General features: G+C 41.5%; 1 protein-coding gene and 1 non-coding gene across 2 annotated transcripts; both read right to left on the reverse strand.

Moving 5' to 3' along the window:
- Positions 1-4,596: 4,596 nt before the first annotated feature.
- Positions 4,597-6,680, reverse strand: LOC103994527 (uncharacterized). The gene is made up of 4 exons (XR_010489330.1): positions 6,478-6,680; positions 5,534-6,291; positions 5,329-5,418; positions 4,597-4,895 (listed from the first exon to the last, which is right to left on the reverse strand). It is a non-coding gene; the product is annotated as an uncharacterized LOC103994527 (transcript).
- A 144-nt stretch (positions 6,681-6,824) lies between these two features.
- On the reverse strand, positions 6,825-11,448 carry LOC103994431 (uncharacterized). Its single transcript, XM_009414759.3, has 4 exons — positions 10,852-11,448; positions 10,143-10,361; positions 9,250-9,441; positions 6,825-7,066 (listed from the first exon to the last, which is right to left on the reverse strand). The coding sequence occupies exons 1-4, from the start codon at positions 11,341-11,343 to the stop codon at positions 7,037-7,039; spliced, it is 933 nt and encodes a 310-aa protein (XP_009413034.2). The 5' UTR covers positions 11,344-11,448; the 3' UTR covers positions 6,825-7,036.
- Between the last annotated feature and the right edge of the window lie 2,732 nt (positions 11,449-14,180).

Below are 14,180 nucleotides of genomic sequence, written 5' to 3' on the forward strand. Positions count from 1 at the left end.
TAGAGCAAGTCTCGAGTAGAAATTATATAGGCTTGATAGCACCATGCCCGGTATACGGTCTCTAGGATATTAGATGGATGATGGGTTATAAAATTATTATGGAGATAATAATTCACTAAGCGAGAAAGAGTTTGATAGGTATGACTCATGGCTAGCTCGATATTGGGTCTAGAGGGTCACACACATATGGTAGGTGTTGCAACGAGTAGAGGTTTGGATATGAGATATCCACTATAGCCCATATCTTTTTTAATATTCAATAAGCCCCTGAATTATTGGATCATATAGATGAGATCCAATAAGAGTTAATAAGAGATTTTGGATAGAGACCTATTAATCTAAGAGACTTGGTGGTTAGATGGAGATCCAGTATCCAATAGCACAGGATCTATTATGGTTAAGTTGACAGGGGACCTCTATAAATGGGGGGAACCAAAGGGTCGTAGGTTAGACCTTTTTAGCTACTATCTCTTATTCTCCTCTCCTCTTCTCCTCCTCAGATAGTAGGCCTGAGGACTTGAGGAGTATCATCGCAGCTCTGCTGTGTAGGATTAAAGAGTCAAAAATTATTCTTTTGGTTCATAGCTATGAGTTGTTTCGTATGAAACCAAGCGAGACTATTGGAGACATGTACACCCATTTTACGGATGTCGTTAATGGTCTAAAAGCACTTGGTAAATTTTTTTTTTTTTAATTTTGAACTTATTAACAAGATATTAAGATCCATTCCAAAAGTTGGGATCCTAAAGTAACAACAATACAAGAAGCAAAGAACCTAAATAACTTTCTGCTTGAAGAACTTACTGTTAAGATCAAGAATGGCACTAAGAGAAGGGGTGAATTAGTGCAGTGATAAAAATCATGTCGAGTCAAAAATCTTGTTCAATAAAATCATTTCGGAAAGATGTTAAACTTGGAAGTATACGGAAGCATAGTAAAAGTAAAGCAGTTTGCAATGAAAGTAAAGAGAAAAATATAAATGCAAACCAGATTTTTATAGTAGTTCGATCGTCGTGACTTACATCAACTCTTGATTCCTTTTCACTTGAGGCCACCGACTTACACTATCAATCTTCTTTTAACGGGCAAAGATCAACTACCCTTTTACACCCCTCTTCTCCTTTTCACATGTTTAGAAGACAACCTTTTATAAGCACTTAGTTATAACAGCACTCACTCATATACAAATATGGTAGGTATTGCGATGAGTAGAGGTTCAGATATGAGATATCCGCCGAAGTCCCTATCTTATTGGATATCCAATAAGCCCTTGAATTATTGGATCATATGGATGAGATCTAATAAGAGTCAATAAGAGATTATTAGATAGAGATCCATTAATTTAAGTGGCTTGAGTAGTTGGACGGAGATCCAATACCTAATAGGGCAGGATCCATTATGATTAAGTTGACATAAGGCATCTATAAGTAGGAGAGAACTAAGGGTCATAGGCTAGGCTACTTGGTTGTCACTTTTTATTCTCTTATCCCCTTCTCCTCCTCAGATAGCAGGTGTAGAGATTTGGGTAGCGATTTAAGGAGCGTCTTCGTAGTCCCTACCATGTGGATCACTACTATAGAGGAGGACGTTTGACCTCCTTCATCCTCTCCCACAGATTTGAAAGAATTCAGGGATATACGATCTCCTTAGATAACAAAACTATCTCACATGTATTTTTTAGTTTCATGAGTTTCTACGTACCAATCTTCGTACGACAATGAACATCTTTTTGGGAAATCTAGATTTTTGTTTTATATTCTTTCATTGTGCATGTGATGTCGCCCCTAGATTTTCCTACACTAACTAGGGCAAAAGTAAAATGATGGTCTATATCATCCCCATTAGCATCTTCACTTGCCAGATGAGATTCAAGAACTCCTCGACGGGGACGAGAAGGTGGCTTGGGGTTACCAGAGTGGGATACTTGGGCCATTAAATGGACATCAATATCGTATCAACGTTTGAGCTGAGGCGGATGCATCTATGTGCGGAAAGAGTGGTTGCTACCCCTTAGTGAAAGTACTATAGGTTGGGAGCAGAGCCTCCCCGCTCAAGCGTTCATTGAGAGGGTCAGCGGACAAGTGTTCCTAGGACATCGAGTCCTCCTTCTAGTGCCAAAAATGTTAGAAGAAAAAGTCGATGACATCCTAGTCAACCCGATGTAGTCCGGACCTATATGCATAGGGTTGCTCGAGGTGTCTCCGAGGTGGAAAATTTGAGCTCTCGATGTGCCACACATACAAAAACCGAGGCTGAGATATATTTTCCTATCCAATCCTTTTGACGCCTAAGTTAGTAACCCGAAGTTTGAGAGTACAAATGTGAGTGGTAAAAAACGGTCCAACCCCCTTCTTTGTGTTAAAAACAAGCTTTTATACCTAATTGTAAATAGATAAAATATTATATGAAATATTTTACGGGGAGACATCCTCTAACTGCCTTCAACAACTTCCTCTTGACCTCTTGTCCACATGGGCGACATGGGAGGGAGGGCGCAGCCCGTAATCGTCTACCTTGAACCTTTGTCCACATGGCCAAACAAGTATAAAGTGTTAGTTATATGTGTCTAACAAACCAATCACGTGAGTAATAGCACCTATGACATGCTATGACGATCTCTTTGCTTATTATTATTGGCATTTTATCATATATTACCTGTATGTATATTGTAATATCCTTGGATCTGTGCAATAAGAATTGGATCGTGATGAGATTACGATAATGAGACCGATTCACCTTTAAACACAGATCTTAAATCATCCCGATTATAGGTTACTCAAGAAGGATATCGTGGTGTGTTGTATACTCGTCCATATGATAGAGACGACTGATCTCATAGTCACTCGGGTGGGGATGCTAGAGATACAGTGTAGGTGCTCACTGGAGAATGAGTTCACTGATTGATTTGATTGTGGAACGCTGAATGATTAATGATACCTGACGACATATAGTGATTTCATAGTCTCAGTTGTGTGTCTGGTCCTCAGACTTGAGACACCAAAGATGTCTTTTTTTAGTACTCCATTCTTTGACACTAAACTTACATGTTTGAAAGTTCCAGATATGATATAACCGGTTCTCGGGAATAACATCCAACCTTATAAAGGTAATTATTTGTCAACAGAGGTTCATCCACTCTCGATATCATAAGAGAAATATCTCGTGTGTGTTCGCTAAAATAAAATCCCTAGCTAGGGTCGTCGGATTAAGAGGGGAGTTCTTTAGGAGAATCCGATTAGAGTGAGACTCTGATAAGATTTCATATGAGCCTAATGTTATTATGTCTAATATATGGTCTCTGGAATATTAGATAGATGAGGGACAATAGACACATGATAACTATGGACAGATTGATCCAATGGATTAGATCCCCTATACCGTTTGGGGATTATGGCGTAGTAGCCTAGTACAACCATAGTCGATGAGTCAAGTGAATTATTATGGAGATAATAATTCACTATATTAGAAAGAGTTCTCACAGGATCGACTCACAGCCAGCTCGGTATCGGACCTAGAGGGTCACACACATATAGTGGAGATAAGATCCAATTGGATAATTGGATGAGATCTAATTAGATAATTCGATGAGATCCAACTGGATAATTAGATAGAGATCCAATGAGGATAGAATCCATTGTTTAAGCTACTTGCATCTTTATAAACAGGAGAAACTTTATGATTCGTAGGTTAGAGCTATTGGTAGTTGCCCCTCCTATTCTCCTCAACCTCCTCTCCTCCTTGGCTCCCGTAGCCTTAGTGTGTGTGTGTGTGGAGAGGGAGATCCTGCAGTGATATGAGGAGCATTGTTGTCGTGTCCGTTGTGAGAGGAGTATACGAGTGCTCTTTCATCCATTTCATCGAATCTGAAAATTTCGGGAATATACAATCTCCTTATGTAACAGTTCTAATATGATATGTGCGATTTTTCGATTTTGTAGTTTTCTCGCGCACGCACGACGACTTAGTACTTAACTTTGGGAAATATGGTTTTGTTTTTATTTTTCACTGTGCATGAGATGCCGACCAGCAGATTTCTCGACAGAAGGTACCCTTCATCTTTCCTCGTCACTCTAGACATCACATGATAGTTATGTGTCGAATGATGATTAAGTAACAATGTACTCCCTATCAAAACTTATTTTAAATTAATAATAGTCAAAACTATATTGTTGATAATATCCTATGATCTTTAAATTAACAAAGATTCGATACGCTTGAAACACAGAAATTGAGGATTCGATTTGTTTGAAATACTGAAATTAAAGGACGTATTCAACCTGAGGGAGTTTGCTAAGAATATACCCAAGTAGTTTTTTATAACAGGAAGATCAATCTTTAAATTGAGACCGTGGTATTTTAGACGTGACTAAATGTCCTTATAAAGAAACTGTTTTGTAGATGATACTGAAGAAACATTACAGCATTACTCTGTAAAGTAGCTCGTTATCGAGACTTTCGATCAAACCTCACGTGTACTTATATTAAAAATTAATTCTTGACATCGTTTGATCGTCAACGACGACGTAAGAAAATTATGAGAGTTTGTGATCCGTGGATTCTTTATCATTTTGGATTGAGTTGAGATTTATAAGGTCGTATAGGTAAAGTCATTAAGCACAACCCCAAATGGTGAGGCTGCACACCGCCACATCAGTTCCCAAATATTTATTTATGTACATAAAATCCCACCACATTTGTTTGCCACCGGCGTTCTGACCTCGAGCGTCTGATGAACTCCAAATGATGTGACAGAGAAGTGCTACATGGCAGGAGGGGAGTAACAGCAGGGCTTCTGTGGGAGATACGTGGTGGCGTTGGATCGTTCGGCCGCTGCATTATCCCCCATGGATCTGATGGCCGGCTGGTTCAGATAGGCATACTTGCTCTTGGTCCACCTGCAGTCAACCGAATCAGAACAAGAAGGTGCATAAACCATATAAAAGAAAGGTTTCTCGGTGTAAGATAAAGAAAATTATCCAAAGACCTTCCGATTCCAAGGTTCCTCTTTAGCTCCGTAAAGTGGAAGAAGGCAACTCTTCAAAGGATAATGCCAGGCGAGTTGGAATCCAAGCACTAAATATTCCATTGGATACTACATCACTAGAAAATGAGCAAATAGTGGACAGTGGACCATGACCACCCTATGTATCATCAAGTATTCAACTTAAACGAGGCACATTCCCAACCTTCCCATGGTGGATGCGTCTCTTCCATATCAGTTCTTTAGTTAACATAAAGCACAAATCGTCGTCCCTAAATTATTATTTTTATTATTTGGTAGTGTTTTGTCTTATTTTGCTACGGAAAGTAGTAGTTTCAAGCCCCTACCAGTCCTTGATTCCTATCCGTAGCTCCTCGTTTTCGCTGCTGGTCTAACATCTCCTTCAGCAGTTCCTCGAATTGTTGGTGGTCGCCCCCCTGCTCAGCACAAACTTTTCATGTAAGTATCAAGGTTCCTCGTGCAGTCAGTCCTCGACAACGTAAGAAAAGCAGAGACTTAAGCATGGCTTCTAAAGAAGCATGAAGGACTTACCTCGAGAGCCTTGGCACTGATCCGGGCCGCCGCCTTCTCGGCGAAGAGGAGGTGGTCCTCTTCGACCATTCTTCTCGTCCTCCAGTACCGGTCGATCTCCTCCCTCGTGAAGCTCCTCACCTTGATCGGTTTCATAGGCGACGACAGTGGCCGAGGGGGTGGCGCTGATGTCTTCTTCACAGAGACCGAAGGCTTCTTCTTTGCACTAGTCATCTCCAGCTCCATGATGTTGTGGGACTCTTCCTCGCCTTCCTCTATGCTCCGTTAATTGCAACGCATATTATATCCAAGAATCTAACGTTGTGATCCTTTACATGGCTTCTGCTATTCTACTTCATGTCTTCTTAATCTGACATTGCTTTCTGATGCTGATCGAAGTTCGTTGTCATCATGGGGTCCATCCAATAACTCGGCCAACGGTCTGCCATTGCCACCTGGTCCAAACTGGGTGCGGAATCTCTCCTTTTCATATGCGTATTCCTGTGGTGTAGTGTCCACCCACTTTGATTCCACACACTAGCTGGGTGTCACCCACCATTGTTGATGGCAATCATGGTGTGCAACCTTAAAATAAAAGAAAAATGGCACTATGTAACACTCGATCTGAAATGGAGAAAAAATTGTTAGGAGAGATGAACCTGATGCTGATCACCATTGCTGTTTGATAACCTGCAAACCTGTAGAGACTTGAAATAAGGAGAATGAATCAGATACTAATACAGCCATCTACGCCTCTAAAAGTGAACTCCTTCGCCAACCTGACATTAAGAATTGGTTGATAATGAAATACATGTAGGAAGCAATATAGATAAAATTTCTACATGAAGTCTAATCTTCAACTGGTATTGAATGTCTTATAGTTCTACAGACAATCTACATATAACATGTCAATTCTACAGATAGCAATTATCAAAAGAAGTCTAATATTATTATAAGAGACAAACCACGGCCTTCAATGAGGGGCACTTCAATGGCTTTGCAACAATGCATTGTAGACCAAGAATCTTTGCTCTCTTCATGTATCAGATCTGTAAAGGGAGGACAGAAAACATAAGAACTAGCAGGCTATCATAATTTTGATAACAATAACACAAGTTTCACTTGTTCAAGGAACATATTAGTCAGGAAAACTTTTGACAAGTATTTAGAGGTCTGCTGATGATGATTTGGTCGCATTGTATCCTGCTGAGTTGGTCCAGTTTAAGTCAAACGCTGGTTAAACCACCACAAACGGGGTGAAGTGACAATGAAGAAAAAAATCAGTGCCTTCTATGAGCTACCATAAGGCTCCTCAAATGCAAGGGAGAATGTCTTTCCCCCCCTTTTAATGAGTATCAGTGATTACCAACATTTCCAAGGGTACAATTTATCCTACATATTACATGAGAATTTTAACTGATAAAAGAAAATTTGAGTCTAAAGTCAATGCTCAAAGGCAGAAAGGCTTGAAACTAATCCATCTACAAATAATTTGATATCCTCCAAAACCAAGATTCTTCCATGCTATTGAGTGTTCTTCTTCAGATCATTTGCCTGTACACCACAATCAGTTTGTTAGTAAAACAAAGAAGAAAATGTTGCATTAAATGGATATTCAAAGACAAACCCATACTACAAGTAACTGATGTGACAGGATTTCAAACTACTCTAAATATGCAACTTCATATCATTTTCTGTTCTCTAACAATTGAATGAAAAGTCATTTACCACTTGCTACTAAATAACAAGTCTGATCACATTCTGAACATTTGGACCTGAGAGGGAAACTTGCTTAAACTAAATACATCATTCTCACAGGCAATTTTAAAATGGAGCTAAAATTAATGGCTTGATCCACACCACAGACGATGGAGATGGTAGAAATTAAACCAAACTAAATTCTGGTTGGTTTAGGAGATGTTGTAGATTGAACCTATTGGGCGATAAACATGATCTGGGACCTGACTTGGAACAAGTCCATGAGGCATATACCATACAATTTAATCACAACATTTTGGATTTTTAGATCTTTTTGTTTTATTTGCTAGGTAGCAGATGCTTGCCACAAGACCCATCTCCAGCAAATTGTAAATGCAGCCTTTCCCTCACTTAACAGTTTCGTCAAGCCATGTCCAATGCCTCAACCATTTGTAAAAGCAGCCAATATGGCCTCAAATCTTTATGTGACATGCTAATTAAAAGCTAAAGTGCAATAGTCATCATGCCCCAGGAAATTAAGAAAAAAGACACAATAATTAAGACAAACAATTATTTCAAAGACCGATATCATTACAATAATCTAATAAGATAAAGCATGTCTGACAATATCTAAAATTAAAAAATATAATAAATACAAATAGCAAACCACTAAAAAACGTAAAATAAAAATTAAAAAATATATATTTTATGATAAAACTAAATATAACTATTATATGTTTGTTAGAAAAGATATAATAGTCATATAGAATAAAAATATTATTATAGTAAAAAATTATCATATATAATATACGACAGATTCAAAATTTATCAACTTGTGGTTTTAAAGACAACAATAGGTCTCACCATGACACTAATTCTCTAATTACCATGCACACAAAGTGTAAGATAATACAAAATAAAATAAAGAATAAGATTTTAAATTAATTTCAAATCTTATAAAACCTTCATTGAGATAGCATTCCTTTTTCCTTAACAAATTAAGAACTATTATCTAACCTGCTCTTTTCTCTCTATATAGATGGTAGACGAAAGAAATTGCAATAATGATGATAGATAACAAATATTGTGGTTGCAATAAAAAGAAAATAATAATGATATCTTCTATTACATAGTCATACTCAAATATGTGTCTTTCCTCTATTTCGGCTTTTCTTTCTTCTACTTCGCCATCTTCTATACTCTCTACTTTCTTCTAAGACTGACAGATCAACTAATATTGGCTAAAATCAGCAAACTCAGGTTGTTTTTGATTGATTCTGTCCATTACCACTAATATCCACTTATACAGCCAACAAACAGCCAAACCAATGGATGTCACAAATAGGGATCAATCATAACATGTTGGAGTTAAGACTATAATGCAAAACATGCTCCCCATTCTGCCCTTCCCTGTACTGCTTATTTCTCCAAAGGGCTATTAAAACAAAGCAATTCACCATTGGAACAACTTCTACTCTGTACTCAATCTAACATTTACCTGAAACAAGGTTTGAGTTTCTACAGATGCTGATCCATATTAGCAAAACAGATTGGGATCAACCAGTCACAATGTGAAGATCTCTCCAAGTTTTGGTACTGATCCAGATCAATAGTTTTGGGATGAAACCTCCAGAAAAGATTTTGAACATCTTTTTGAATGAACACTCACATCAGGCAAAACCACCGGAAGTTGAACCAAAATTGTTGAACCAATGAGACTTTGAAAATTAATAAAAGTACATTTATAGCTGCAAACAAATGGTCATAAAGAGGACATAATAATCTGGTTTATTTATCAAGATAACTAAATGTAGCCAACCATACATGTTTCACTATATGGCCCATTTGATTTTCTCTGTTTGGGTTACACTTTTCTGTTTTCGCTGAGAAACTTTGTATCATGTGAATCAACATTGGCCAAACAAATGGTACCAACAAAAGCAAAATCCTTAGGTATCAAGGAAAAAAAGCTACAATATCATGTATAACATCAAACACAAAATACAGAGGATACAATTGCACAATGTAATTTGTTATACCTTTTGAAGTTTCTTCATGATAGAAGCCTCATAGTCTTGAAAACCAGCACCAATAATATTGCTGAGTTTTGGGTTAACGGGTTCAGCAGATTTTGTGGGAAAAGAACTTGATATATCAGAAGCAACAGCTTGAACTGGAAGAACAAGTAAAGGATTTGAAAGACTGCCACACATACTGTGTGTAGCAGCCACCTATAATAATACAAAAAACAATTAGCATAACATCATGGCATAATACAAGAACAAATTGGCATACTACAATGACAATGTTAACTTTGGACAATCTAATGATATAGAACAGCCAAGGAGATGAAACGTAGAACGTGGAACTTTAATAGTGATGAAAATGAAAAAAAAAATGCATGAGTGACATAAAATTTGATGTGAGACCCTCATCCTCCATCTGTTGTCATGACCCATCAAAAGGAACGAGACGACATCAAACAGAATCTACATATTTAGGTAGATCAAAAGGAGTACTGAGAAAAAAAAAAGATTGTCACTTGTCAACCCACTTAATTACAACATTTTGCAGACCAACAAGAATAGTAGCTATTGTAAAGTGCATCATCAGGACTCTACATACTGTGGGATTGCACCTACAAATACATACTGATGCAAATATTTTAATTGTCTTCAACATTTGGAATAGAAGTCTCAAGGCAAAAAAATTTATACAGTTGTAAGGAATTGAATACATCACTTTAAGATAACTAGAAGGGTATTAAACCTAAAATTATCTGATCCCTTATGTAGAATACTGTATATCAACATCACCATAGTCATTTTTTTGGTAATTATCTTATCTGCTTCATTACTTTTCTTAATAATATCATTAAGAGAAAGATTGTAATGCAATTTTCAAGCAAGTCTGGATACGAAAAAAAACTCACCGCAGCCTCTTTAGAAGACATGACAACAATGGCAGAACCTCTCTTTTTTGATGCCTTTGACCTAATCACAACATCTTCAACCCCTCCAAACTTCTCAAACAGCTCCCGGAGCTTGACGGCAGTATAATCCCCCGAGTTCCTCTCCCAAGAGACCTTCAGCATTCTTTCCTTATCCAATGCAACTCCCCCATTTTCCTCTTTCTTTACTTGCTCAGATGACTAACGAATCATATGCAAAAGAAGTCATAAGCACGATAATTTTATGCATAAAAACTAGCTTTCTGCGATTCAACATACAGAAATAAATAATTTAGACAATTTCACAATTTCAATCCATAAATTTTCGTCTTACAACTCAAAAAATGGTAGATGATGAGGAACAAAAAGTCAAATTCACTACACGATGTACTCTAATCTGTAACTGTACCAAAGCACTAAGTTCTTTGAGAAGATGACTACTATCATATATCTAAGACCTGACTTACGACCAGAGCTGAAAAAATACTAATTTCCTCCAACGGACAATTATCGGCATCTAAAGAATATTCAAATCATCCTCAAAGCAAGGATACCTAAAAAAAATAAACATGTAAATCAAGAATGCCTAGTGTTATATACTTGTCCTACACAATCGAAGCAATTCTAAATTGAATGCATATTGATGTCAAACCATGCAATCGATAGGAAAACCAGCAATGTCAAATATTACTTTGGAAGTAGAAGTGGGGGCAGCGGCAGGTTTCTTGGCCTTCCTCGCCTGAAACTCGGCGAGTTCCTCCTGCAACCGAGCCGCCACATCCTTCTCCCGACGCTCGGCCTGCTTGACGGGATCCGCTGCTTCGGCCACCTCCGCTGCCCGCTCGCGCTCCTCCAAGTCGGTGGCGAGCTTTCTCCGCTTGGCATCGAGAAAGGAATCGCGGACGAGACGCTCGCGACGGGCGCGGAGGCGAGCGTCGAAGACGCAGCGGGAGGCCTCGTCCTTGAGGACCTCGAACGAGGTCTTGAGCTGTTGGAAGTCCGAGGTGGCGTTGGGATCATTCGGCCGCTTGTCCGGGTGGCGGATTCTGGACTGGTTCCGGTAGGCCTTCTCGATCTCCTTTAGGGTTAACTTCGCGCCCTCCTCGCCGGAGGGGAGTCCAAGGACGGCGTAGTGGTCGACGTTCTCGTCATCCTCCGCCGCCGTACCCCGGCCACCTGCCATCCAGAGGAATCCTGCGAAGGCAGCGGCCGATTGATCGAGAACCGCCTCACGGAGCAGACGGCACAGCGAATAGATTTTGGGAAGGGGTGGAGGGGGCTACACGAGGCAGTCGCGGTGGGTGTCATACTATGTGTAGGAACCGAATTGGGTCGTCGCTCAGTCAAATTGACCCGAATCCAAAGTCTGATCCAATTCTGAGTAGAACCTGTCGAGATTTGATCGACCGCAGACACGTGACCACCACTGTGGCACGTGATATCCATTGACCCAAATAAATAGTTTCATTTGATGCACAGTATAATCTTAATTTTTAAATGATATGATCAATTTTAATTGTAAATTCGATGCGGCCAAATTGATCCGACATAGTTCCTTTTTTTTTTTTTAAGTATTGTGGCGTCTGAAAAGGAAGGAAATAAGTTCTGATAAGGTATATTTTTAGTCTGGATCACATCACAATCAACGTCACACCACGTCACTGTTGGGTCAAGAGGAGCACTCCTACGCGCCAAGTCAAAATCTATACCAAGGCATTCCTTGGTACGTCCCGTCTCGGAAAGCTCGGGACGACGTCGTATGGTGTTGTTCCGTGCATCTCGGGACGCGCGACCGTACAAAGGTACCATCTTGCCCATCGTGGATCGGTCGCCACGCCAAACCCGCATACGACTAACCCTCATACAGTAGCATAAAAACCATTGGTTGGCATCCGGCCCAAGTAGAGAAAAAAAAAAAACAAACCAACCAGATATTGACTTACTCGTTGAGGGGCCAAAGTCGGCAACCACCCGACGAGGGCCTTTGTGTAAGAGAGCGGCCACCCCCCGAGCCACGACCATCCCGACGGAGAGCCGCCAACCAGCATCCTGACTGAGAGACGCCAATCAATATTTTGGCGCCAGCACCCCGTCCTAAGGGTGTGACCGACCTCGGCAACCAGCTCAGCCGACCAAAGACTCTCAACATCGACTCGTGGGTCAAGCTGTGCTGACTCATCAGCCACGGCGCATCAGTTCATTAACATTTTTGACACTAGAATGAGAGTCATGTCGCAGGAGTATCCCGCAGGAGCTCTCCCCGAGGGAGAACCACCAGTCGGTCACCCCTTTATCGGACTTGGAGATCGGCCCCTCCCCGTCCTCAAAGACAGGGGAATCCTCGCCTCGACGCCAGATCGCTACTGGTGCTTGTTTAACAATCCGGGGTTTTCTCCCCTCGGACACATCATAGGACCCTTAGTCATTTCGCCCGAGGCATTCCTTGGCCTGGCCAAGCAAGTACAGGCCTTTGCAAGAATGATGCAGATGATCGTCCCGCTCATGCCATAGATTGTGCAACTCGCAACTCCCCCAACCGACCCGACGCAGCAAAGGCCGAGCAGGGAGCAACTCGGGATAGGAGAAGCCCGAGAGCAGACAATGAACCCGAGAGGCCTACCCGAGTAGAGCATACTCGCACCCTGTCGGATCGCTCTGCCCCACTCCAAGCCTAATACTATATCGTCCGACTTGGCAAATGACTCATTCAGGATCCAACTGTCCATGGTCAACCAACGCCTGGACGAGTTCCAACCCGAATTCCAAAAGTTGCAGGGCAAGACGAGCAAAGGCAACTCGGGTGGATCCCCCTTTACTCAGGAAATATAGGACATGCCTGTACCACTCAACTTCAGGCTACCATCATTGGAAACGTACGATGGTGGCTCCGACCCCGCAGAGCATGTCATCGCGTTTCAGGCTCAGATGGTCCTCTACAGCACCTCTGATGCCCTGATGTGTCGGGCATTCCTGACCACCTTCAGAGGACCGGCACGAACATGATTCAACTGGCTATGCCCATTTTCGGTCTCATCCTTTGATCAGCTCGCAAGGGAGTTCGAGCAAAACTTCCTAGCCAACGTGCGACCCAAGCCTTCTATTGCCACCCTGCTCGCATTATCCCAACACGAGGGTGAATCACTCTCCCAATTCATGGCACGCTTTGCCGCAGAAATCCGGGGATTCCTAAACGCTTACCCTTCTTTAATCATGCAGGTGTTCCTAATGGGCTTGAGGCCCTCGAGGTTCTTTTGGTCTCTGATTGAGAAGCCGCCCGCGACCATCCCCGAGATGCTCCAGTGCGCCAACCAGTACATCATCACTGAAGCCCTGATGGTAGGGAGGCACGAGGACAACAAGAGGCTAAGGGTGGAGCAGGCCCGAGGAGCGGCTTCGGTGACCCCATCGCAATCTCACAAGAGGCCTGATCGGCCCGAGCTGTTACTCCTGAGGCCTCCGCCTCTGCCTCTGAATATGTCTCGTACCGAGATCTTTCTCCAGATAGGGAGAAAGGCCTCTTACGCCAACCCAATCCCCTGAAGGCCACTCAAAAGGATCGGTCTAAATATTGCAGGTTCTATCGAGACTACGACCATGACACAGAAGACTGCCGTGACCTCCAAAATCAAATCGAGGAGCTAATCCGAAGAGGTCATCTCAGGCGCTACCTCAAGGAACCATGAGAAGTAACTCCGCGCCCTAGGGGACCTGTCGAGAGGCAGATCGACGTCATTATTGGAGGATCGATAGCCGACGACAACAGCTCGACGGCGAGGAAGGCCTACGCCCGAAGCACGGTGGAAAAATGCCCCTGACCTGAGCTCGAGCCTGAAATCACTTTCAGAGCCGAGGAGGTCGAACGCTCCCATCACGACGATGCTTTGGTGATCTCGGATCGCCAACGCTCGAGTCAAAAGAGTAATTATTGGCACTGAGAGCTCTACCGACGTGCTATACCTTGATACCATCAAGAAGCTCGGCTTAACTAAGGAGGACCTCACTCCCATGAACTCAACTCTC

The sequence above is a fragment of the Musa acuminata genome, chromosome BXJ2-8 (assembly GCF_036884655.1).
Source record: "Musa acuminata AAA Group cultivar baxijiao chromosome BXJ2-8, Cavendish_Baxijiao_AAA, whole genome shotgun sequence".
In the NCBI taxonomy this organism is placed as follows: domain Eukaryota; kingdom Viridiplantae; phylum Streptophyta; class Magnoliopsida; order Zingiberales; family Musaceae; genus Musa; species Musa acuminata.